Here is a 27,794-nt window from a genome sequence, read left to right as displayed (position 1 = left end):
AGCCTGCTCCGAATGCGCCGAGCTACTCCGCTTGACCTCAGTTGGAGGCCTGGAGGCTGATGGGGACCGAGGATTGCCCAACATATGTCTAGCCTCTACCCGGGTCTTGATCCAGTGCCGTGGCGGAGAAGCCTCTTCTTAGCCCTCTTGGCGTGCCCTGCAGACAGGGAGTGGTGCCGACTGGTAGACGGCACCGAGGGATCGCCGCACACCGACACCGCGGTACCCGGTGCTGACTCGGAGCAGTGCACTGGAGTTGGAGTCAACGCCGACTCCATCAGAATAGCCCAGAGCCAAATGTCCCTTTCTTTCTTGGTCCGAGGCTTGAAAGACCTGCCAATCTTCCAACGATTGCTGAGATGGGTTTCTCCCAAACAGCATAAACAGTCCGTGTGCGGATCACTCACTGGCATCGGCTGCCTACAAGTGCTGCACAGCTTAAACCCCGGGGCACAAACTAAACTAAACTAATCTAACTACTTCAACTACAGGTACTACTACAATGAACGAACAAAAGTTTTAGAGGAAAGCTGCAGACAAGCTGGAGCAGAGCAGTTCTGATGCACCTTCACTGGTGTCAAGAAGGAATGGGGGGGGGGGTGGAGTGCGCAGCACCCTTTATACTGTGCCATGGAGGCGCCACTCCAGGGGTCACTAGGGGTGCTCCCCTACGGGGTACTGCTGAGGAAAAACTTCCGGCACTGGTGCATGTGGTGAGCATGCACACCTATTGTGGAATACACATGAGCAATCACTCGAAGAAGAAAACTAGGTTTCTTTGGCAAGAGCTATTCATCAGTATGATCATTTTAACAGAAGAGGTAGTCAAAGGAACATCAAGGCATGAACCTGCAGAAACCTAAAAGGCTACTGCAATCCGAGTGACAGAGAGGACAGACTATCTTCACAAAATTCTATTCAATAAAATATGAATTTTTCAATCATACAAAAGGGCTAAATTTGTAATTATGCATGACTGGAGTAAATACTGCAGGCCTACACCCATGGCAGACAGATTTTAGAAAAGATTTTTGTCCTGTTTTACTATGTTTCCTGTTGTACGCATAAAGTAGTCCATTAGCAAAACTAGATCTATTGCCAGAAATTGAAAATCCCAACTCCAGGTATTAAAGCAGTTAACACGGGCAAACTCATCTGTGGGGAAACTAAGCAATTTCATAGCCAGTTCCAGAAATCCAAACTAAAATGGGAGCTAAACCTCTCCAGATGCATATGCGATAGGCAAAGGACAAAAAGCACACTTTAAACAATGTAATTTGTTTTTAGAATTATATTTCAGAATATTTGGAGTAGCATGCAGAGAAGAAAACTTCAGAACTATGAACTGTCCTACTTGTAATTGCTCTGCATCTTTCAAAGAGATATTGCAAGCCAGCCACACAATTACTTTATTTTAAATCACTCAAGGAATCTTTTCTTAGAAAAAGATAGAACAATGAAATTTTCCCTTGCAACAAAGCCAATAAGAAAGCATGCAGTTATGAAATATATTGGACAGAAAAAGTGAACTATTGTAGAGAAATGGAATGGGACACTTACACAGTGGCTCTTTCTCAGGGGGTCCTGAGGTTACTATGTTCTTAAACCATCTAGACTGAATAGCAGGCTGGGAAGAAGGGAGCCACAAACAATCCACCAGATGACAATGCTACACAGTGTAGAGACCAGCATAGCTAGGAGCCATCTAGAAAGGGTTGGGAGGGGGAGGAAAAGATGAACAAAAATTCAAACGGGAATGCTATTGGTGCATTTTAGCCAGTTACAAGTTTTAAAAAAAGCAAATGATCCTTTAAACTGGGCCAAGCATTTTCTCCTTTTCTACTGTTACAACAGTCATGCAACCATTTCATATGGAAAGTTTTATCCATGTGTTACTTGGGACCAACTTAAACTAGGTTTTCTGAGAACCGGAAATAACCCCACATCGGCTTTCAATTCCAAGGAAAGTCTACTGCACTATCTTAAAGAGAAACAAATTCTGAAATAGCTTAATACAGCAACAAACACTTGTTGCCCTCTCTTCAACCATTATTAGCAATGCAGGCTGGTCAAACTAAACAGTCTCGGTGAGCCACTAGATTCACTACTTCTGCTTCACAGCTGTATGTTGTTGTAATATCAAAGCCATAACCATCTACTAAAAGAGCAAACAAACAATTATACAAAATATCCAGAAGGTGAGGGTCAATTGCTTTTCTACATTCAAAATTACAACTACTATTCAGTAGGTCGTTACCTCAGGTACAACATATTTCTAACTATAACACACATACACAGGATCCATTCATCAAGGCACAGAGGATTTATGCAAGTAACACTGATAAACTAATGAGCGTTACACACAAATCCCTTGTGCCTTAATAAGAAAATAATAGCCCTAGCTCTTAATCCCCCCCCCCATTCTACCTTTTTGTAAACAAAGTGTTTTGTTCTCTGAGATAGTCTTACACTAAGGAAATACAAATCTCATTCTGCTTTCTTCCTATTAATAACCTTGCTGTTCAAATGAGGAGGCTTAATTAGGTGTAGGAGAATCTGAACTTAAAAAAAGTCTAATAGCTATTCAACCTGAGAAGGACACCCTACTTGATTAGGACAGCAAGATAATATTTTTTGTAGTATTGTTATTTTGGGAGTAACAAAATTGATTACATATTATCACTTAGCTTCTTGATGCAAATTATTTCACTATGTACTGCCACCACACGTGATGTAGGGTACTGGGAAGGGGGAAGTCAAACTCCCCAGAATAAATGATTTAAGATAATTTTTTTTTTTAACCACAAAGCACAGTACATAAGGATACTATTAGCTTTAGCTCATTTATGTTAAGCTTATGGAAAGGCAACCTAGTATGTTATGAAAAATTTCTTTATACAAGCTTATTTTGATAGAAAGCCTATAAACCAGCAAAGAAAAAAAAAACATTTAATGAATCAATATGATGGTTATGAACGTGTTCGGTATCATACAATGAATACTCATTCCAATAGTGATTCTGCAGATGCAGTTTGTTATGTGAGAGAGGGATAATGCTTATTTATTATGTTATTTGACTTTAGAAAAGTGGTCTTCTTGCAACTGGAGTGTGAAGGAGGTAGGCACAGGCTGTGTTTAAGTTAACTATGTCAGGTGACTCTGGTTCTAGACCTAATTTTGCAAGATTTTGTAGTTTGTATTTTCTTCTTTATTCACAACATATTCTATAGTTAGCTAAAGATGTATTTTTGTTGTATAAAATCCTTTATTTACACTTAAGTTAAAATATTTATATTTTTATGCATTTATAAAAGGTACTTAACACCATCGTATCTAGGCAGCAAAGCAATATTTATTTGATATACAGAATTAGCTGCCTATGGTAATGTAATGTAAAATACACTTAGGACATGGATAAGACAGACAAGTTTGGGTGTTTTAAAGATGTATTCCTTTACTGTTAGATTAGCGTATATTTTTTACTGCTATTTGGCTCCCTGCTTTCCTGATTCAGAAAGGATCACAATGTTGTTTGTCTTCTGTAGAACTCATACCATTTTTCTGTCAGTCCAGCCACAGCACGGTGATATGAAACAGAAGAAAGGACGGCTAAGACAAAAAAAAAAAAAAAAGCAGCTGGCTATGGGTCTCAATGTAGCTCGTAGGTGCAAAGACAACCAGGGTAGAGACTAAGTTTCCTTTATTCTTGGGCTCAGGAGGCATGGTGGCTGTGAAATCTACCAGTAATGATGAAGTAGATAGTAACTGTCCTGGCCATTGTCTCTCTAGTTTTGATAAAGGAGCAGAGAGTTCCCCTGCTGCTGCAGAGGCTCTTGTATTTCTCTCTTACTAGATGTGAAGGCACCAGGAGAACTATCTATCCTGCAACTGTCAGCAACAGATGATAAGGTCAAAGGTAGATATGTCACTTCCTTTGCAGCTGATGTTGCATTGTCTACCAGAGACAACTAATAAGTAGCCCGTGGGCAATGCCCTCTTCCTGTAATCAGTGTCTTGGGATCATCATAGGTACGCACATTCCCTTTTGAATTTATCCAGTGAGAATTCTCTTGAAGTTTGACTACTCCTTGGCTAGGCAGAACTGCCCACAGGAAAATACCAGCAGTTCTTATAAAACTAGCAGCATCTAGGGAAGAATCTTCCCCCAGAAAGATGAAATCAATAGAAGTTAAAAGTAAAAAACATTTAAAAGAGAAATAGTTTAATCTTCTAATATTTATTTTATACTTATTTTAATAAATTAACTACACAAATTGAGTCATTTGAACACTACACCTTATAGAGAATGACCTCTAATTTTTTTAAATATCATGATACTGAGTTCAAGGAAGTGTTTGTGTTCTAACAGACTGTGCTGTCAAGAACATGCAGACACACAACAAGGCTAGTAGACACATGTAGCATATACTGGCAGTGGGTCATTCTGGTGACAGAGGAAACAGATAAGAGAACGAGAAAAGTTGAATACCATTGTTTAGCCAAAAAATCAAAACAAAACAAAAACCAAAAGCAACCAGTCACTAAACCTACAGTGAATTAGTGAATTCATACTTCCTTTAATCAATGTGAGCACAGCCTTTCCAATGAACCTTCAGAATGGGCAAAATGGAAGACAGTTCCCCCTCTCTCTTTTGGTATTTATACACACAAAAAGTTGACTTACGTTAGTGGAACTGTGGTTGCAGCCTTTGCCTGCCTTTTACTTTTCAGGGCACGAAGCTTATCACCTTGTGTTACACAGTTTGCATCATCTTCATCACTGTACTGGATAAGTAAACAAATTATAAGACTTTAAGTTTTACCCATTAATATCGCAGTTTTATTTTAAAAATTATAATGCACACAAACTTCTTCAAGAACAAAATCTGCAGATGTAAATTAAAGCACATTTACTTGTATAAATACAATTATATCTTCCCTAACTCATAGTTACTGCATTTAAATGTGCAAAGCATTAACTCATGAGCTATTCAATCAATATACCACCTGACTTTGAAATATTGGAAGTATTTTCAACAGTGCTGTTTAGATATAGCATTATCTTGGTTTCTATTCTTTCTTGGAATTCACGTCTCTCTCTTTTCCTATACTTGGCTTTTAAAGACCACATCATCTCCTTTTACACTGGATGCCAGTGGCTAAACAAAGGTATCAGACAGTGTTCTAGAAGCCAGTTGTCATGGTAGGAAAAGGCATTTCAACACTAAAAAAAAAAAAAAAAAAAAAGCATATTTGAAATAGAACAAGGATACTTCTGCTTGTGAACTTCAAAACCTTGATTTGTGTCTGTTCTAATATTTACCTAGTGAATGAAAAAGTCTAATATATAACAATATGCTCCTATTTCAACTGCAGCATGCACTTCCATCTTTCACACTTGCTGTCCATACCTTTTTGTCCCCAAATCTTTTAGTATGAAAAGGAACATAGCAAAACATACAAAAAGAATCTGACATCTTGAGCTTTATTGTACTCATAGCTTTGTCCATGTCCTCAGTGGTCCTCAACAGCAGTTAAAACATTTACAACAGCAGAACATTAGGACGTTTACCAGTTCAGTGTCTTTTCTGTTGGCTCTCCGGTTTTTTGCATCATTAATTGAAATATCATCTACTCCTGTGAGGATTTTTGTAACAGCAATTTTGCGATTTCCCTTTAACTTTGCACGGAAAATATCTCCTTCTGTCCAAAGTTCTGTCTGTTTCCTATTATGGAATGGAAAAGATAACCAGGTTATAACTTTCCAGAAATTAGCAGTGTTGCTTGCTTTGTTTTTAAAGGAACTAATTTCTAATTTTTCTATTAAAATACAGTTTTTAATTAGTTTTCCAAATTATTGATTCTAACGCAGTAACAGTCTACTTACTCTACAAGGAAGTGCTGCTGTGGTCCAATTACTGAGCCGGGTCTATTTATTCTAATCCAGGCAATGGTTTCAGCAGCTGTCATCCTGTAATGCTTCATAATATAACAGGCTATAAGTGTACCAGTTCGGCCAAGACCAGCTGTGTAAGATACAAGATTCTTTTTATACACATTTTTACATAGAGTTTAGTTTTAACTAAAATCTTAAGAACTAAAACTAAATCACTTGTATTGCTGCTTCTATGATTGACAAATATTTAATTGCCCATCTTACTAAATCTATCACTGGCCAAACTTACATAGGGAGCAGTGTTTTCAAAAATTATGTCCAATATTTGTAATGTAACTTATTGTTTGAATAAAAGTATTACAATTTTAGGTTTAGAAAGTGACTTTCCAGTAAATCACAAATATGCTTTTGAAATCAAGCCTTTCAAAGTCAGCTGCTTTTTATGTACAGGAACAAATTATAAAGACAGTTGTCTATAGCACTATGTATCATAAAATACTTTAATATACTAATAAAAATTTGCATATGAACATAATATTCAATGCTCAACTAAGAGAATATGAACTCAAAAATTGCCTTAAAGTAAGATAACTACCAACGCATCCCCTTATCAAGATCTATGGGGGGAAAAAAGACAGGCTTTGCGATATGCCCTAAGGATAAACAAATCCAAGTCCCTGTCAACAGTCCTCTCCCAATTTAACTTGCCAGGGAAGAGGAGAGAGAAGTGTGTGAAGGAAGAGAAACTGGCTCCAGCTTAAGTGTCTGGACTGATCACAACTGCTGCCTGGGGTCACAGACTGTTTGGTGATCAAGTCTCAAACTATTTAGGAATTTACTGAACAGCAGCAATATCTTCAACTCTACCTAAAAGCGAATAGACAGACAAGGCAAACCATGCAGCACTGATATAAACAGGCTTGAAGGAATTAGATTTTTATTTTTCATAATTTTGATGGATGAAATCAATGCTTAATCATTTTTTTCAATTTTTATCAATTTAAATGTTTACAGTTCTGCAAAGTCATAGGGGAGGAGGTCAGACAATTATTCAATGACAGTATATATTGAGATTCAAAAAGTTAAAGCTTTATAACTGCCAGAACGTCAATTGTTAATATCATGTCAAAACATTGTCAATATCCTTAAATCAAATTCTAAAGCTCTCAAGCAGCATTTTTCTTTCTTTGCCCATCTGTAAATTTCTATCATCATTGATGGAAATATTTTTTCAATGGTTTGAGTGAGTATAGCAAAATCAATGTTAACCAACATTTACCAACACAAATTTAAGTCTTCCAAGCCTAGATATGTGTGCTTTGAATGTGCTCCTAATGTAAGGTTGGATGTAAGCCTTGCTCAATAATGAACACTGTGTGACATACACAAAATTATCACCTCCAGCCAACAGAAGGTCTCCTCCTGGCTCCCAGACCAGCACACCTTTCCGTGGACAAAGAAGGCAGGAGGGATTTCTGCTGTGCTTGTGTCTCATCTGGGCATCTATGTCTACCTTGTGAAAGGCTGAATAGAGCTTGGGGACATGCTCAGTGCAGTTATGTAGGAGCTCTGTAGAGCTAGAGAACGTTCAGGTATTTTGTCAGCAAACCTCTAAAAAGCTTTATTAAATCTGTTCAAATGATTATTTTAAAAGGCTTATAATTTAGCCAGATTTGGCTAGTTACTAAAGAAAATAAAAGCAGCTATCTCCATGGCGCTTAGGACTAACACCGTACCAAATTTATAGTTTCTGCTGAAAAGCACGGAGATGATTGGAAAAAGAAGTGTTAACATTGACACTAGGGAAAAATAGGCTTGCAAATCTCATAAGCAGCTGAAAAGATTTGCCAAAACAAATAAACCAAAAATATCAGCTGAAGCACAGAACAAGCATGGAAAATATCAGCCAAAATGGTTACAGTTTGGCTAACTTATAATCAATTGGAAATAAGGGCTTATAATGCAAAGTATCAGGTAAATTTAACTAACTATAGGCTTTGCTATCTACTCTCATCTCCACCTTGTAATATGAACTGTGCATGTAACATACCTTTGCAATGAACTGCTATAACACCTTCAGCATTTTCACAAATATTTAGGAATGTTTTGACTATAGTATCACTAGGTATGCTTCCATCAGCAAAGAAGAGGTCATAATGCTCAAAACCAGCATCTGAAAATCGTTTGGCATCATACATTTTTTTGTTAAGACGTATTATGGTAGTAACCTTGTGTCTTCTGAAATATGGGAAATAGGCCTCAGGAGCATGGTGGGGATAACCTGCAGGCAGAAACAAAGGAACTAGTCATGAAAACTGCACATCCAAATGAAAAAAACAAACATGTAAAATACCTTATTATTAAAGTTATGTCCAATAGAAAAATTCCATTTTCAGTCAGTTAATTTTGAAACAGTCTAATTCAAATACAGCTAAAGAAAGTCTTGGGCTTTATCATCGCCAAGCGTTCCCCCACCCTACCCCCAAAAAAGCTAAGAAAAACATACCATCGGAGGAACAAATTTTTAAAAATGATAAAGTTGCTGTTACTCATAACAATCGATCAAATACATAGTAGTAGCATAGGGGTTTGTGTCCCCAAAGCATACCGTTTTCAGTTTTACTTTTTGAATGAGGTCCACTGAAGGCAACGAATTTGTTTGGTATTATCCAGTTAAAATCCCCATTTTCTGCTTTCTGTCAAGAGAAAATTCATGATTTACCATTGTCTCTATATTTCAGGAATAATTTCAGGGCAAACTGCATGATTTACCATTATCCCTCTATTTCACGGCAAACTACGGCGTGCAGGCCACATCCAGCTGGCCAGCTGATTTAATCCAGCCCTCGAGTTCCCACTGGGGAATGGGGTCTGGAGCTTGCCCCTCTCCCGCGTTCCAGCCGGAGAGCAGGTTGGTGGCCGCTCCACACATGCCTGCTGCAGTCACGGAAGCAGCAGCATACCCCCTCTCCAGCGCCTATGTCTAGGGGCAGACAGGGGCCTCCGCGCACTGCCCCCGCCCCAAGCGCTGCCCCTGCAACTCCCATTGGCCGGGAACTGCAGGCAATGGGAGCTGCGGGGGCGGCACCTGTTGACGGGGCAGTGTGCAGAGCCGCCTGGCCGCGCCCCCACGTAGAACCCGGAGGGAGGACATGCCGCTGCTTCCAGCGGCTGCATGAGGTAAGCGCAGCCCCAATCCTGGACCCTTGATCCCCTCCATGCCCCAACCCCCAGCCCTAATCCATTTCCCACCCTCCAAATCCCAGCCCAGAGCACCCTCCTGCACCCCAGCCCCAGCCACACCCCAGAGCCTGCGCTCCCAGCTGGAGCCCTCACCTCCCCCACACACACCCCTGCCCTGAGCGCCCTCCCACACTCTGAACCCCTCACTTCTGGCCCCACCCCAGAGCCCTCACTCCCTCCTGCACCCCAACCCCAATTTTGTGAGCATTCATGGCCCACCATACATTTTCCATACCCAGATGTGGCCCTCGGGTCAAAAAGTTTGTCCACCCCTTCTATATTTGCTTCAAAAGTACAAAGCCAAACACAAGACCTGTCGGTGTAAGCACATTTCCAGTCTGCCCTTTGCATCACCAATAAAATGTTAAATGCTCTCAATCCCTCCAGTATTTTTCTTTCTAAAACAAACTTCAAGTGATGCAATTAAGTCTCCCCACAAATAGAGCCATACTTGGATTTTTTTTTAAAGCTTTTGTAAATTGTCCCATTTCACCTTTATCTACTTTATTAGTAATTACTTCATGCAACTCTAACAAGTCCTGAGTTTTCTGTATAAATGCCTGTTAGAATATAGATATTCAGGCCTGTCTGTAAAGGCCTATACTCTAAGAATTTAGGTGTATTCTTATCACTTAGCTAGTTATAGAGGTATAAAAGAAAGAATCAAAATCACTGTCTGCTGGTGTAAGGGCCTTCTCTTACTGTGACAGTCTGAGGCTCTGTTCTTAGGCTAAGGCCTTTGGCTAAGCAGCAGAGGCAGCCGTAAGCTGGGAAGCGAACGGTCACATCCTCACATTCCAAACTAGTCACACTGAAATAAGGTGCTATTGGGCTGTTAGGAATACAATCCTGTCCTGATAATACCTATCACCTCCAGAAAAAGGGAAGTGCCTAGAAGATGTAAAAGGAAACTTAGGGTACGTCTTCACTACCTGCCTGATCGGTGGGTAGTGATCGATCCATCGGGGATCGATTCATTGCGTCTCGTCTAGACGCGATAAAATCGATCCCCGAATCAACGCCTGTACTCCACCTTGGCAGGAGGAGTAAGCAGAGTCGACGGGGGAGTCGTCGCAGTCAACTTGCCACCGTGAAGACGGCCAGGTAAGTTGAACTAAGATACTTCTACTACTAAGTTGCATATATTAGTTCAACGCCCTTCCAGTGTAGCCCAGGCCAAAGTTTAATAGCATCCTGTCTGGCAAGAACTCACTTATCAATAGCTAGGATGTGAAATCCTCATTTCTTTGTTGGTCTATCACTGTAGTCCCCATTTCCCTATTGTTTGTATAATCTGTCTGGTTCTGTGATTGTTTCTGTCTGCTGTATAATTAATTTTGCTGGGTGTAAACTAATTAAGGTGGTGGGATATAATTGGTTAAATAGTCATGTTACAATATGTTAGGATTGGTTAGTTAAATTTCAGTAAAGTGATTGGTTAAGGTATAGCTAAGCAGAAGTCAAGTTTTACTATATAGTCAGCAGTCAATCAGGAAGGAAGAGGGGGGAATGGGGGTGGGGAAATAGGAATCATGTTTTGCTAAAGGAGGGGAATGGGAACAGGGACACAGGTAAGGTTCTGTGGTGTCAGAGCTGGGAAGGGGGACACTAAGGAAGGAAACTGGAATCACTGCTTGCTGGAAGTTCACCCCAGTAAACACTGAATTGTTTGCACCTTTGGATTTCTCGCATGAACAGAGAACAACAATACCCGAAGGACCAGGGAAGTGAGCGGGTGAAGGAATAAGCCCCTAACAATGCCATGCTTCTTTGCCTTTAAGAGAGTATATTTATCCAAGTGTTGTAGACTGTTTAGCTGTACAGTTACACACAAGGAATTTCCCATAAATTCAGGTGAATTTCATGGGTTTGAAATTCCCAAGATCAATTATCATCAATAGATCTCAACACACTTTAGCATCTCAAAGAACGTCAATATCATTATTCCTATTTTAAAGATGGGGAAACTGAGGCACAGAGAGGGGAAATAACTTGCCCCAGGTAAACCAGCAGGACAGGAACAGACCCCAGGTTTTCTAAGTCACAGTTCAGTGTTTATCCCCAGGCCACACACTTACCTCATAATGCTCATATTCATCTACATCAAAAGCACTGAAATCCAGGAAGCCATATCGCAAAGCCTAAAATCCACAATATAACTTTTAACAAAAAGAACCTTCATCAAAACACAAAATGCATCACCATTTTAAATTTCTGCATACCCCTTACAGTGGATTCTCGCAGTCCCTTCCAGTCCTATGATTCGATGATCCGTTTTTCACCACTGTGCCTGAGTAACATTTCCTCATTATATTAACTCCACTAATTGGACTGAACTCAACTGAATTCATAAACATTTTAACACTTGTGAAAATGCTGGAGTTGTGGAAAATATTTAGCATTCAGTCTTGGTCCAAAGCAAACCCCTCCATTCCTGTGTCCATGTTACATATACTTCAATACAATTAACGATAAATAAGCAAGCCCACTCTTTTCTGATTTCACTTAAAAATAAAATGAGAACCAGGCCATAGAATCATTCATGGCAACAAGTCTCAGAACCCCAGTCAACTAATTCAGGTTTACTAGGCTTGTTCTATGAACTAAAAATAGTAGTGCAGACATTCCTGCTGGGGCTGAATCTTGGGCCCTAAATCAAATCCCTATGACAAGTTTCAGAAACCGAGAGGGAATAGCTATACTGCTATTTTTAACCCTATAGCACGCGCCTGAGTCAGCTGACCAGGTTTCTGAGGATCGCTGCCACAACTCCTACTTCTGCCTGCCCCTCTCCCCCAAGTGTGGATATACTCAGAGTTGCAATAAACCCTTGGATGATTAAATCAGTGGTGCAGAAGAAATGAAGGAGCCTGGCAACCAGTTATCGGATTCAGGTATTTTCTCTTTCAAGTTCAGAAACAAATGTTGAAACAATAAGGCCACGGAGTTATGCAGGCTCCCTCCTACAGTCATCATTAAGTTACACACAACCCCTTTATAATATTTACCATGCTGACTGTTTGGAAGACCAGTCATGGAGGGCTGTTTGGTCCAACAACTTACCAATTTTCACATTAATATCAAGATGTTAGAGGTAAACTGACTGGCCTGAACAGTTTTGCCCATCTGACTCTATGGCTCCTGCTAAGATTTTCTCTAGATAACTCCCATCAAGGGAAGAACTTGCTCTATATTAGGGTGCCAGACCGCACCTATACATGTTCATTGGATTCCCCAGATAGCAGTCACAGGAGCTCAATTACTATACAAGTTGTATAGACTAGGCAGAATCAGACACATTGCTATGGTGAAGGTCGAATAATTAGGTCCTTAGTTTCATGAGCTAATCTTGGTTGTATTATAATTAGCTGACAAACATATCACTAAAAATTATAATTTTACTTACCTTATTTATTGCATGAAAGCAGTCAAGCAATGTTAGATGAAAACTGCAAGTACCAAATGAAGCATCCCTGTAACACACAAACATGTGAAATCAGTTTTGACAGCTGACAGCATTTCTAGTTTCATAAGCAAAACTGCCTGAGTTCCCTCATGCAGATCCAAAACTAAATGAATTAAAATGTTATTTCTCAAGAGCCAGCAGTAAAAAGATTTGATTATTAGTTATTTTAAAATACTCTACTGTTTTCCAATCTTGAAGTTATTAATTTAAGTTTTAATTGATTTTTGATTGCCTTACTGGTATCTTATGTTAAAACACATATACAATCCAACATTAAGTTTATTTCAGCCACCTTTTTTCAACAGAACTGCTGCCACTTTCAGTTTTTGTTGGGAATAAAAGACTTCGGCAGTTTAGTGAATTTGGACAACACCACTTCCTGAAAGATGTTTATCTTGTTTGAAAATAAATATTTTTTAGAAAATAGTTTGTATACTGCAATTCCTTGTGTACTGTGAGATTTTTGGAATCTGACCAAAACAATGCATATGTGGATGGACAAGACTCAAATTACTTCTAACACCAACATTCCCTATTTAAGTATTAAATATATATGGCAGTTTAATTTTTCTAAACAAAGATTAAAGAAATAGCTATAGTAATATTTAAAGTGAATTTTCCTAAACTTACAGCTTCAAAATATTTAGCTGGACTATGCTTAAAAATAACAACAGTCTGATTTTCATTATAGCTTTTTTCCCTGCCATTCTTCTTAAATCATCTTGAGGTAGAAATAGAATGTTCTTGGTACTATGTCAGTTATTGACAAAGAAATGACTCAATGAAACTGATGAAACCATGAACTTAGAACTGATCTAAGGTAGGAAAACCCTATTTCCTATTATATTTTAAAAAAAAGTCTCTGAATTTCAGGATTATATATTTTAGTGGAATAACTGTTGGGTTTCAAATATTTGAGAAAGCCAGTGATGGTATTGTCAATGGCAATTTATAGTGGCAAGCAACACTTCCTCCCCTCTCTCCTCCATTTCTGCCAGTGCATGGAAAGAAGCACTTTAAATTGTCCACTTCATGTTGCACTATGGGATTTCATATTTGGAGTGTCACTGATTTAAAGTCTCTCTTCACCTTACCACTCTCTATGGTCATGTCTATCCCTCATTGTTGCTACAGATTTATTACCTACTACTCTCACCAGCAACTGTGCTGTTTGAGGCATTAGAGTGAAGTAGTGTCTGGTTTAGGGTTTTTTTAAATGTGTAAAAGAGACACTTTGTTATAACGTTCTGACTAAAAATGACAAAAGTGAGAATTTCAGAGATCTGGCTGCACTTACTCTCTCTGCACTCCCCGCTCCTCTAATGAGTTAGTGTGAAGGGGGGAAGAAGGGGAAATGGAAGTAATAGAAAGAAAAGGAACTCATTCAGGAAACTGACAATAGGATACAGAGAATTTCTCTAAGACTTTAATATAAATTCCTCTATTAGGAAAGACCACAAGTAACTATTATCCGATTGCAACAGGCAATTCCTCTCTCACTGGCTAATGAACAGTCAGTATGGACAATCTAAAAAGAACAGGACCCTAAAGCACCATCTCAACTCACAATTCTCTTCAGTGGCTTCCTCCTTCTAGTTGCATCAGGCTTGAACACCATGGGCAAAATCCTGGTCCCACAGAGTTCAGTGGGAGTTTTGTCATTTACTTTAATGGGGCCTGGATTTCACTCTTCATTCCAAAGGCTATACACAGCTATGCTGCTGCCAGAACTCAGCTCCTCTCATTCCCCCTCATGTTATGCTTATTGTCATACCACCTTTACCCTTGTGGAAGGTCCCCTCTTGCACGATAAACAACCTCACACTCCTCCAAATCCCTTTGCATCTTAGGTTATAAGCTCTTTGAGGCATACACATGTGTGTATGTAGCACCATGGGACCACAATTAAGGCCTCTAGGTACTACTGCAATATAAATAAACAATAAAAGTCAGTGGTGTGAATTAAATCGTTTTCCCATCACTAAACACTTTTCAGATGTTCTAAATAAGGTATTAAAATAGAGAGATTAAAAAAAAGTATTAAAATAAATTCTAAAAACAAACATGATCACCTTCTCTTGAAAAATAATACATTACCATTTGTCTACTGCAATAGCTTCTTTTCTATGCGCTCATCCCCAGCACAGTCTGTTATTTTTCCACTGTCATCCAATTTAGATTGCAAGCACCTCAGACAAAGGACCTGGTCTTTCTAGAGGGCTTTAAGTCACCATATGTATCTGTAGCACTAAGTAACTATAGTAAAACCTATCTTAGGTGACTAGAGGACGAGACCAAAAAAAAATAAAAGATAGGGGATTAGGTGGCCTCTTCTACAAGTTTCTCTGCAATACTAATCACAACTGACATCACCACTCTTCTTGACAACCTCTGAGGCATGGAGGATTCAATAGATATGAAGGCTGAACGCCTCTCAATCCCAGAGCACATTGACATAGCTTGGAGAACCTTGCATTGTTCCATATTTTATGGATAAGTAATGTCACTATGCAATGTCACCAAGTCTATCTAACAACTTTCATAAACACACTGAATTTACTCTATGTACTCTAAAAAGTTACTCCCAGAAATGGATGCATGATCTGCTGGGAGGGTAAAAATCACAGTTAAAAAGAGTGGGGAGGAGAGAGATAAAAGCTTGGTAGAGAGCTACGCCTCAAGAAGAGTCCTATTACTGCCATTTAAAGGAACTCTGAAAACAGGCAAAAACAGCTCCCAAAGCTGTACTACTTTTGATAAGGGAAAGGGAGCATACCAGAAAACCAAGACATTACAGAAAACCTTGCTGCTCCCAAAAAAGGGAGAAAAACATGAGACAGTTGCTCTGATAAGAAATGCTCACTTGCTTTTAGAGTCAGGAGTGAACGGATCACACTATAAATCTAAACATCAAGATAGTAAACTGGAGTTTTTTGGTTCTCCCTTTAACTTCCTGCATTTTATGAAAGCCTGTTTGATTGTTAGATAGTTTTATCTAACTTTTGAAAGCCTTATTGTTTTAGTTCTTGGGAGAACTTTACAAAATTGTTCATGATCAGGAACTATCAAACTTGTTTATCTACTGGATAAAAACAGAATGGCAATAAGAAGTCCGTAGTCTGGGATACCTAAAATTATATCCCCTCAGAGGTGAAGCAACTAGGAAGCAACCTTTTTATTTTTATTTATTTATTTTTAGATGTTTCTTCATTGGTAAAAATTTCATTTTACACAAAGAAGTACTAAATAATCAGGCATCTATTTTTGGGGAGTGTGTTCAGCAAGTGACAGAAAAGATATGTCAAAATTATTGCAGTCACCACAAAATATTTATATAAATAGATATTTTAGTACGAGGTTAAGAGAATTCAGACTGGGCAATTAATGGTATTAATTTAGAATTCATTATCATTAACTGTTCCAATCTCCCTTTTTAGTGTGAATTCAAAGGGGAAAAAAGCTAATGAAAGTAAATAGTTATGTAAGCTTCCTCATATACTGTAGGTTTGCCAGCACACCTCAGTACTGACCTGCAATATCACTCCACTATCTGACCTTGTTTTCATCAGAAACTGCCAAATGTGTTGAGATGTGCAACAGTCATAGGCAAGGGTCCCCAACTCAGTGCCTCTGAACACCATTCAGAGATCATGACACACAGAGTTCTAACATTTTTATAATTACCTGAAAGGAAGATAAGATACGTTTCCAGCCAATAAGAGCCTGTACACATCTTCGGGTGATTCTCTTAAGTATACTATCTATTTTTGGAAGAAGGAAAGAAAATAATTTTTAATGGTAACTTTAAGCTACCCATTAATAATGTTCAATGTTTATTGTAAAATATTAAACTAAATACCATAAAAAATACCATATGCTTGATAATGTCTTTTTCCTATAAGCACGGCATCAAGAACAAAAGAATATAAGCAAACAATTATGTGGTAGACAGAAGCAAAGCATATACTGTATAACATACTGGCCAATATTAATGTTAGATTATGAATCATAGCATCCAACGTATAGACATCAGGATTTGTGTTGAGTTTCAGATCCCAGCGAAAGTGCTTTTGTGACACTATTGTACAAAATACACAATATTTTTGCTGTAATTCTCTAACATATTCTTCATGGATAATTTTGTACAAACTTTAAAGTGATTAAAATTTAAAAGAAATGTAAGAGAACACAAAACCTCTACGGCACCAGCAAAGCAATAAAGCTGCCCATCTGCAAAGCTGCTATACAGTAATAAGGGAGAATGTTGATCCTTTTAATGTTGGAGCTGTAGGAGATCACAGTATTCCAAATCTTGCATCGCCTTCAATGCACAACCTGAACAAACACTAGGTTAAGCAGTGTCCACTAATTAAATACAGATGTCACCAAAAAAAAAAAAAAAAAAAGCAGCCTACAATTTAATAGAAGGTAAGAAACCCCAAAAACATAATGAGGGCAAAATATATCTAGTACTAAGTACTGAAAACATTTTACTGTTAAAAGAAATCAGGAAAGGATGCCAGCTTCACAAGACCCCAGTTCATTACAGATTATGTCTAAAAAGCTGTCTGTACCAGGAGATTGATCCGTAGCTGCCAGCCACTCTCATCAATGGTTTCTCTTGAACCAGTACTATAAATTGTTTTTTCAATCAGTCATCCTTTCTGCGACTGTGCTGAAAACAATTTTGCCCTGTCTATATACTAGCTGTTACACCATTTTCAACACTGGTTAAAGGCCACTGATTGTTGACAGGGGTGGGTCAGTTTCCAACTATAAGATGAGGCCAGAGAGTTTACAGTCGTCCTTGTGAGGGACATTTGCCATCTCTCATTAGAACTATTGTTTCATATGGATAATGTCATTAAATATAAAGAAAATCTTTATATAAGAACACTGTACTTTACTGAAGTATAAATCTTAAAATGTTTAAATTGTTAAGAGATGTTTTAACATTTTAAATTACTTCCTAAATCTCTTTGTCAATAGTGCAAATTAAAAAACAAACATTAAACTAAGTACTTTAAGATCATTCAAATTAGACAAACAATTTACATTTCTTGTGCTAACAGCCACTTTTCCCAAAATTTCTGCCCAAAAGTATTTTTTGTTTGTTTTTAGACAGAAATAAAGTAAAAAAGTATCTACTTAAAAATTTCCCTCACCATTTAAGACTTTTTCTAGGCATATTTTCTTTAAAAAAAAAAAAAAAAAAAAAAAAAAGCTGGCATTGCCTTGTAATTACAGTTATACAGCTGTAAAGCCAGATCTGAAGTTTAACAAAATCATGGTTGAGGGGAACCATGTTGGTAACAAAGCTGGAAACATTTTCAAAACCAACATAAACTGACATAATATAAAACAACATAAAATAAAGTGTTGACTTTTACTGGTTTTCCTCTTTCAAGGAGAATAAACAAGAAAATATTTAACATTGCTAGTAGCAGGATGAAACAAAAATAAAACTATTTTTTAAACAGGTATGAATTTTAGCTTACTTTTGGTCATTTAAATACTCTGAATCCCTCCAAAAAATTGCCTTCTTTTAGTCAAACAAACATCCAGGGACAAAGAGACTAAAATTAAGTACAAAATATTGTTCAAGGACTATTCCTCAGATGTCCATCCAATTAGCATTCCCAGGACGGTGTAGTTTAACACCACAATTATCAATTACATGGTTTGGATGTATAGGCTGTATTCCAAGAATAGTCAAGCCTGTTTTGATAAAACGGACACGACACATCCAGCAGCACTAGTTATTCTCAACCTTTAACATAGTGCCAAAAGCTGCACAAAGCACTCCACAGTCCATCAGCTGTACTAGGAAAACAAGATTCCCTTCCCCACAGAACAGGAATAGCAACTAGAGGTGCAAGCAAACAGTAAGGGCCTATACTAGTGCATAGTCTACACTAAAAAGGTAGAAATGCAGCTTATACCATCTATCCTGCTTGCATAGATGCAGTTTATACTGGCAAAAGAGTACACTTGCCCAAATGAAATAAACTATACTACCAAAAGCACTTTTTTGCCAGTATAGAAGTGTTATTTAAAACAACAAAAATCACACCCTTAAACAACATTGTTATACTGGCAAAAGTTTTAAATGGAGACCTGATCTGAGCAGTAAAATGGTTATAACACGATTTTAAACACACAAATTGTTAACACACAATCTTAATGCTCAGCATACAGACAAGGATAGTTGTTTTTAAAATTATGTCAGTAAATATGACTTTCAGCACAGCAGTCCTAACTACACTTACAGCTGACATGTCTAATAAATATTTGCACACATGTACACAGTAACAGGATGTCATTTTCCAGGGTAGACAAGACCTAAAGAGCAAATCCGTGTGGAGCACAAGTCACTGTAGAAGGAAGCTTCACAGAATAGCTGAGTTTTTCAGAACTTGTGCAGACAGGGAATGATCTTGATGAACTTCAGGAGGGAGAATGTTCTAGATCACTGGTCACCAACCCGTAGACTGCGATCGACTGGTGGATCCTGGAGCCTCTACCAGTTGATCGTGATCTCCAGCCGCTAAAAGTCCGGCAGCGCAGCAGGGCTAAGGCAGGCTCCCTGACTGCCCTGGTCCCACGCCGGTCCCGGAAGCAGCCAGCACATCCCTGCAGTGCTGGGGGGACGGGGACACAGGTCTCCACGTACGATGCTCCTGCTTGCAAGCACCGACCCCGCAGCTCCAATTGGCCGGGAACGGGGAACTATGGCCAATGGGAGCTGTCAGGGTGGTACTTACAGGCAGGAGCAGCATGCAGAGCCAAGTGCACTCCCCAGGGGATGCAGGGGCATGCTAGCTGCTTCCGGGAGCGGTGTTGGGCCGGGGCAGGCAGGGAGCCTGCCTCAGTCCTGCTGCGCTGGCTACTGGAAACCGCCCAAGGTAAGTGGTGCCCAGCGAGAGCACACACCCCATATCCCCTCCTGCACCCCAACCCCCTGCCCAGCCTTAAGCCCCCTTCCAGAGCCAGCACCCCCTACCCCCATCCTGCACCCCAAATCCCCTCCAACACCCCAACCCCAGTGCTGAACCCCTTCCCAGAGCCAGAAATCCAAACCCCCTCCTGCACCCCAATACTCCTGCACCCAAACTCCCACCCAGAGCCTACACCCCCTCCTTCATCCCAACCCCTGCCGCAGCCTCAGCCTGGAGCCTCCTCTCACCCACACTCCAAACCCCTCGGCCCCAGCCCTGAGCCTGCACCCCCTCCCGAACCCCAACCTTTGCCCCAGGCCGGTGAAAGTGAGTGAGGATGGGAGAGAGCGAGCGATGGAGGGATGGGGGATGGAATGAGTGGGGTGGGGCCTCAGGGAAGGGGCAGGGTAGATCCTGGGTTGCACTTAAATTCAAAAAGTGATCTTGTGCGTACAAAGGTTGAAGACCACTGCTCTACATGTAAGAGATGACACATAAGAAGTTGCAAAGACAAGTGCTGATGAAGGAGATACATGGACCCATCAGTAAAAAGTGGCTTGCATAGAACTTGGGTACAGGATATGGTGAGTAGGTGTGATGTTATGGGGTGCTTTAGAGGAAATGGAGAGGCTCAGCCTTTACACCAAAGTAGTCAATAGTGGACCATGTGCCAAATCCGGACAGCCAGAGGTTTTTGAATGGATCCCAAAATTTTTATTTACTTATTATCATTTTTTATTCTTATTTTACCTGGAGTCTGGACATTGACTATACCTTGACCAAGAAATTTGGACCATAGATGGAAGGCTACAAAGAGATGCTATACATGTTTTAAAAAAAAAAAAAAAAAAATCTTTGCAGTTGCATAGTGGAGGAGGTTATAGTAGTCACAGTGAAGAGAGGTGCCTTGCCAATGCAGATATTAACTAATGGTCAAATTACAGAAATATTGTCAAGCAAGCAGCAACAAGATTTGATGATGACTAGATGGGAGAGAAAGGAGAGTATAGACAAAGATGATGCTGAACTTATTGTGAGCTTGGAGTACAGGTAGGATGGTCTGTAAACAGTGACAAAGGAAGGGGAAGAGGAAGGGTTTATGGAAGATAAACTCAAGTTGGCAAGAGAACATTCAGAAGAAAATCTTGGCCACACAAGCAAACATGTAAGACTAAACTAGAGGATGAAAGGTGCGAGTAGCAAAATAGGTTTATGAATCACTGGCACAGAGCGGTTGACTGAATCTATTGGAGTAAGCACAGTGTAGAGGAAGCAGAGGAGGAGACCGAAGTATACTGACAACAAGATGGGATGGGGGGGGAGGAGAGGAAGAGAGAGAGGTGAAGCTGCATCCCAGTGTTTCCAGGGAACACTGAAGAGGAGTTTGAAGATATGATCTAAAGAAACATGGGATTTGCAGAAACCAGGGTGTAGAACTTGTGGAGGAGATTGATCAACAGATCTAAAGATGGCCGAGAAATTTTAGAACTTGAGCAAGTGACCATGAGACTTGATCAAGAAAAGGTCATTTGAGAGTTTAATGAGAGCAGGTTCATTGGAATGAAGTGGTAAGCAGAGTGCAGGGGACTGAAGAAAGAACTGGAAAAGAGAATTAGTGAATGGGAAAAGACCACTTGCTTCAGGAGTTTGAAGGCAAAGGGGAAGAGGGAGATGGGCAACAGTTGGAGGCAAGTGGGAGCTGAGAGAAGATTTCTTCAGGAGACAGAAGATAAGTACTTGCTTCAAGGAAGAGGTGAAGGAGCTAGAGAAGTGTGACTGTAAGGACAGAAAAGGTAACTAAGGGCATGTCTACACTTCCTATGGATCGATGCTGCAGTGATTGATTCACCAGGGATCATTTAGCAAGTCTAGTGAAGACCTGCTAAATCAACCACAGATTGCTCTCCTGTTGACTCCAGTACTCCACCGGAACGAGAAGCATAAGGTAAGTCGACAGGAGAGTTTCTCCCATCAACCCAGCGCGGAGTAGACACTGCAATAAGTCAATCTAAGCTATGTCGACTCCAGCTATGTTATTCACGTAGCTGGAGTTGCATAACTTAGGTCATTTTAACCCCGGAGTGTAGACCTGCCCTAAGAGACACATTGTAAGATCAGAAGTACATCTGAGATTTCAGAGTACAAGATTAAAAAAAGGATTAAAGTGTTGGAGTCGTGAATAGTATAGGATGAAGACAGAGTTCCTAACATGTTTTGCAAATTTAGGGGACAGAGAACTAGGTCTTAGGCCAAAAAAAGAAGAAGAAGAAGAGCGGAACAAAGAAGAGGGTTTGCCTTTCGGGGATAAAGACCCTGAAGTTGAGATTGGTTTATTAGGATACATAATGTAAGCTTTTTCTAGTAAAATCCCTGGGTATGTTCTAGTATTTCAGGTGCAAGCCCCCCCACCTTGCATACACACACAACCTTTTTGTGAAATTTTTAATTTCACTAATGCAACAAATAGAAGATGGTATTAAGAAGAGAACAGGCTGCAAATAATCAAACAAATATATCAAGTGATCTATCCAAATAGATCTTGCTAGTAAAATACAAGATCATACCAAAAATGAAATGGGAAACAATCTACAAAAATTGCACATGTCCAATTTTTCTTAAAACTGTTCTCGTTATCAATCTATTCATTTTCCAGGAAACTGTCTTTCACTCACATGACAGCTAGTTGCTCAATAAAATCTTGTTTTTAAAATAAGGAAAATCCCATTATCTAACACCTTTAATACAATATCTGTACAATACATATATTTTATATTTATTTTAAATGTGAGTGTGCATATGCAGAAAAAGTTTCACTCCAAAAGACTGGGGGTTACTGTTATACAAAAGCACAGTTTAAAAGGTTTTTTTTTAAAAATATGGTAAGTAACTGTCAGTTAAGTTATTAACACAGAACAGGCATTTTTCAGTCAACCATAATAATCCATTGCAGTTTCATCCATGGATCAACACTACTACTGTTCTAGATTATCTAAAATTCCCCTGTTAGCTTTATATACATAAAAAAAAAATCCTGATCTCACAGTACATAAATAATATGCCTGTAATTAGCAATGGGAGCATACTATCACCCTAGCTAATTACCTTTACAATTATGGCATCTGTTTCTAGTTAAGGCATACAGGGTGCAAGTTCGTTAAGAGTTGAGAAGAGAAGATTTTTTTCCAAATAAGTGTACTTTTCTACAGATACCTACAAACACAGCTCATGCAAATCCCTACCCTTGTACATAATCCTATCGACATCAGTTGGATTACACAACAGAGGAGGGATAGCCTAGTCTGCATATACTCTCTCCTGTCAAGAAGGATGAGCTCTGTAGGAAAATTTAGAAAGTGACCTTTATGTGTAGCAATATATACCATGGGATGAAGGAAAGAATTGTTCTTTTACTAGAACTTGGTGATAACCTAGAATTTTAACAAGAGATTGTTCAAACCACCATATTAAATACATTGAGAGAGATGGGACAAACAGTTAATAACAGCAAGGGAAAGGAACTTCCATCTGAAGGAGGCATCCTAAACTTTAGTACTACACAGGGTTATCAAAGAAGAATTTTACCTCATTCTGTAGTGTCACCATACAAATTTTACATTGCTACTTTGCGTTTTACAGAAGATTAGCCTATTTAAATCTAACTCAAAACAGTTAAATTGCAACAAACCAACTCTGTATTCTAGTGATACAAAACACTTCTATAGCATTTGAAATAAGACAGTGCTCATAAAGTACTCTGAACATTCAAACTCCACCTCCACTCTCCCCCCCCAACAAAAAAACCTTAATTTAAAAATCTACTTAACATAGCAAGTTAATCACATGATTTACAAAACTCAAGCACTTAAAACCAAGAAAATAACGAAATATGCTTATGGGAAGCATAAGATTTATTATGTCATGACAACTGCTTTAACACTTACCCAAAATAATAATTCTAACAGCTGTAAACTGCAAACAAACACATCACAACCCCCTTCTAAACAAACATAGAATCTACAGTACATGTATAGCACATAGATCAGCCTCAAATGCAAGTCCACACAGATGCATACATTTTACCATAAATTAATACTGAACAGTTCTATTACATGGATGATTGTGGTTTCTCAAGAATATATAAATACTTTACAAGAAAAGATTCTCAACAGCTGATAGATTAACTGATATTTCCCACCTAATCATATGTTTTACAAGAAAATATTTAAATAGCAGAATCAAGATAAAAATACAGCAAATTAACCTAAAGGTCAGAGTTAAATTTGTTGTGTTGTCATGAAACACACAGATGGCCAATGAAAGACAAATGGTTATTTGTCTTTATAAACAATTAAAGTAGATCAAAACAAGCTCACGAGGAGAGAAACCCTCCCACCTCTGAAAAACTCAGAGTTAATCATGAAAAAGGAAGAACCATAAAAAGCCTTGCAAGTGAGGAGGGAAGATAGCCCAAGAAAGCCATTAGCTGCAGAGTCTAGTGAGGACACACTAGAAGGGAGCACTGTCTTAAGTACAAGCACATCCCGCGCAACCTTATTTCTACCAAGGAAGAAGGGGAAATCAGGTCAGTACAAGAAGGGGTAAACTTCAAGGCTACTGGAAAAGCCTGGTAGAGAGAGAGGTGAGATTAAACTGCTACTGTGAATGCTAACCAATTTATCTGAGCATAAGCTTTCATGAGCTACAGCTCACTTCATTGGATGCCTAAAGTGGAAAATACAGTGAGGAGATTTATATACACACGGACCATGAAAAAATGGGTGTTTATCATACACATTGTAAGGAGAGCGATCACTTAAGATGAGCTATTACCAGCAGGAGAGTGGGGTGGAGGGAGAGAAAACCTTTTGAAGTGATAATCAAGGTGGGCCATTTCCAGGAGTTAACAAGAACGTCATAGCCAGACAATCCTGCTGTCAGGGTGCCAATGCCTGAGATGATGGGGTGCCCAGGATTCCCAGGTTTATGGATCTTCGGTAGCAGACAGAATACCCCAGGTCGGGGTTCCAGGGGTGTGTCTGTGCGGATTTGTTCTTGTGCTTTTTCAGGGAGTTTCTGGAGCAAATGGTGTAGTTTCTTTTGGTAACCCTCAGTGGGATCAGAGGGTAATGGCTTGTAGAAAGTGGTGTTGGAGAGCTGCTGAGCAGCCTCTTGTTCATATTCTGACCTATTCATGATGACAACAGCACCTCCTTTGTCAGCCTTTTTGATTATGATGTCAGAGTAGTTTCTGAGGCTGTGGATGGCATTGTGTTCTGCACTGCTGAGGTTATGGGGCAAGTGATGCTGCTTTTCCACAATTTCAGCCCAGGAACCTATCCTTGCAACAAAGCCCGTTGCCAACTGTGCCCACATATCTATTCAGGGGACACCATCATAGGGCCTAATCACATCAGCCACGCTATCAGAGGCTCGTTCACCTGCACATCTACCAATGTGATATATGCCATCATGTGCCAGCAATGCCCCTCTGCCATGTACATTGGTCAAACTGGACAGTCTCTACGTAAAAGAATAAATGGACACAAATCAGATGTCAAGAATTGTAACATTCATAAACCAGTCGGAGAATGCTTCAATCTCTCTGGTCACTCGATTTCTGACCTAAAAGTGACTATTCTTCAACAAAAAAACTTCAAAAACAGACTCCAATGAGAGACTGCTGAATTGGAATTAATTTGCAAATTGGATACAATTAACTTAGGCTTGAATAGAGACTGGGAGTGGTTGAGTCATTATACAAAGTAAAACTATTTCCTCTTGTTTATTCCTCCCCTCCCCCCCGCCCAAACCCATTCCTCAGACGTTCTTGTTAACTCCTGGAAATGGCCCACCTTGATTATCACTTCAAAAGGTTTTCTCTCCCTCCACCCCACTCTCCTGCTGGTAATAGCTCATCTTAAGTGATCACTTACAATGTGTATGATAAACACCCATTTTTTCATGGTCTGTGTGTATATAAATCTCCTCACTGTATTTTCCACTTTAGGCATCCAATGAAGTGAGCTGTAGCTCACGAAAGCTTATGCTCAAATAAATTGGTTAGTCTCTGAGGTGCCACAAGTACTCCTTTTCTTTTTGCGAATACAGACTAACACTGCTGTTACTGTAACTAGCATTCACACGTTTCAGAGTAACAGTTTTTCTACAACTTTTTAAAATAAGTCAGAATAGGGAAATGTTGTAAAGGGCGAATTCTGAAGGAGAAAGACAAGACTCAAGGCAGGTTTTGCTTAAATGAAGGATAAGTAATGGAGTCTTATACTTCCTCCCTCCAAAAATATACTGCTGTCAATTCCTTTCCACATACACCCCATATAGCCTTAGTCAAAGATTAATCACTGTGCAAACACTAAAAGAGGAGCTGTGCACTGAGTATCACAAACAGAAGTGCTATTGCTTGGACAGCTCCCTCCTTCTCTCCAAAATAATTTTTCCTAGGTGTGGCATTTTCAAATTGAGATAGCAAAAACAGAATAGCAGCATGGATCAGAATTGGTGAAGGAAACACTGCTTACCCTGAAGAAAGAAGATGAGAAAATAGACAAAGTACAGAGATGAGTCCTGGAGAAGGTGACCTGAATTACAGCAGTTCTTGGGGCGGTACCCATGGAGGATTGCCCTCCAAGTACATAATTAGTGCCAAGCCTGAGAAAAGAAACACTGTTACTAAGTTAATGCAGCAAAGGGAGATAGGAATAAGGGAGGAGGTTAAATTTGGTTTATCTGAGTACAGACACAATAAAGATGGAAGAAGGAGGCTTTCTCCATCCACACTTAAGTTCTGGTGAGGATCAAAAGAAGCCATTACAGAGACATTATAGATAATCTCAAAGAATCTCTGTTTGGTAGAACAGTAAGGCCTAAATAATGTAGATTGCTTCCAGATAAAGACAGTTCTACCTTAAGGATGACACAAAGTTGGCTTTGTTTTTAAATAATTAAACCAAATACTTTTAGCCCCCAGCCTTTGTGTTTGAGTAAGATACTTGTTCTGTGCTGCTGATCATGTGAGATACATCCCAATCTCACATGGCCAGACGCTTGTATCCCTGCTGGTGTATTTTGATCACTTCAATGACAATTTAACAGACTGACATTACAGAAAGTGCAGGGTAGGACCAGAAATGAAAGGGATTAAGATTCCAAATCACCAACAGAGTAAATGTAGTGATAGAAATACACTTACATTTTGTTATAGATTTGGGATCTTAAAGGAGTTTATTTAAAAACAAAAACTTTGCTTTTTATCTTGAAGATCATGTTACATTGAAGAGCTCTGGCTGCTTGAGTTAGGCCTGGCTGGCACATGAGGCATACCTGGAAGAAAGCAGTAGATATAAAAAGAAGTGTTTAGGCTGGATGGCCCATTCGGAAACTAGAGGGGAAAAAAGTTGTTAAATGAAAAGGGATGGGGGGTAAAATATTAAAAAAACATAATGGTGAAGAAAAGAGTTGGAACAGCCTTTGCTCATACACCAAATCATTGATCTCAGTCTCTCAGCCTCACAACAGTTAACTAGGACTTTCATAATTACTTTAGAAAGTCAGGAACGGTATAGCTCACCTCACTTCAATGACAAACGTTGCTATGGTATGCCTTGATTTGCTTAAGTGAACGTTACAAGGATTACACGATGCAACAAATTATTGATCGTTGCAACGTTAAGGACAAACAGGTTTCAAAGCAAGAGGCTTTCAAGTTAACAGTACTGATGTATCACTTGAATGCTTACTATTGATTGTTCCTAGACAGACAGGCTCTGAGGAGTACTAATTATTTTACATTTATTGCATTATAAACTTGGGGTGCTACCTCACGTTTTATACAGCTGAGTGTTAAAAAAAAAAAAAAGAGCAAAAATTCAATGTCAGTACCGTTCCCTAAAACAGGAAAGTCTTTGTGTGATAAACAATTTTTATTTAGCACATATACAGCGATATGGCTTATCTTAAAAAGAGATTACTTAAAATTAACACATTTAAGTGTGATCATTCCCCTAAAAGTAAGTCTTAAAATGGGCCCCAAAATTAACCCTCCAAATTAAGAGCTACAACAGTTTTAAAATCCTAGTTACAAGGGACTATTCTATTTGATAGTGACAAGGTGGGTGAGGTAATATTTTTTACTGGACCAACTCATGTTGGGCAGAAGAGACAATCTTTCGAGCTGCAGTTAATTCAATTCTATTCTTTTGAACTGGCAAGAAGTGTGAAATGATAAGAACCTTCA

At 39.2% G+C, this 27,794-nt stretch overlaps 1 protein-coding gene across 6 annotated transcripts in view; it reads right to left on the bottom strand.

The window, feature by feature from the left end:
* The window catches only part of CDC14B (cell division cycle 14B), an 84,760-nt gene that overhangs the window by 30,116 nt on the left and 26,850 nt on the right, over window positions 1-27,794 (bottom strand). For all 6 annotated transcript variants that reach the window (XM_084629541.1, XM_084629542.1, XM_084629544.1 and 3 more), the window contains exons 5-12: window positions 16,290-16,366; window positions 12,546-12,612; window positions 11,218-11,280; window positions 8,505-8,592; window positions 7,947-8,177; window positions 5,888-6,026; window positions 5,573-5,726; window positions 4,685-4,785 (exon numbers count right to left, since the gene is read on the bottom strand). In XM_084629541.1, coding sequence (XP_084485667.1) covers window positions 4,685-4,785; window positions 5,573-5,726; window positions 5,888-6,026; window positions 7,947-8,177; window positions 8,505-8,592; window positions 11,218-11,280; window positions 12,546-12,612; window positions 16,290-16,366 — 920 coding nt within the window. The remainder of the gene's footprint in view (window positions 1-4,684; window positions 4,786-5,572; window positions 5,727-5,887; window positions 6,027-7,946; window positions 8,178-8,504; window positions 8,593-11,217; window positions 11,281-12,545; window positions 12,613-16,289; window positions 16,367-27,794) is intronic.

This window comes from Lepidochelys olivacea (assembly GCF_965140295.1).
Source record: "Lepidochelys olivacea isolate rLepOli2 genome assembly, chromosome: 5".
Taxonomy (NCBI): domain Eukaryota; kingdom Metazoa; phylum Chordata; order Testudines; family Cheloniidae; genus Lepidochelys; species Lepidochelys olivacea.
This window is presented reverse-complemented; position numbering and strand designations above follow the sequence as displayed.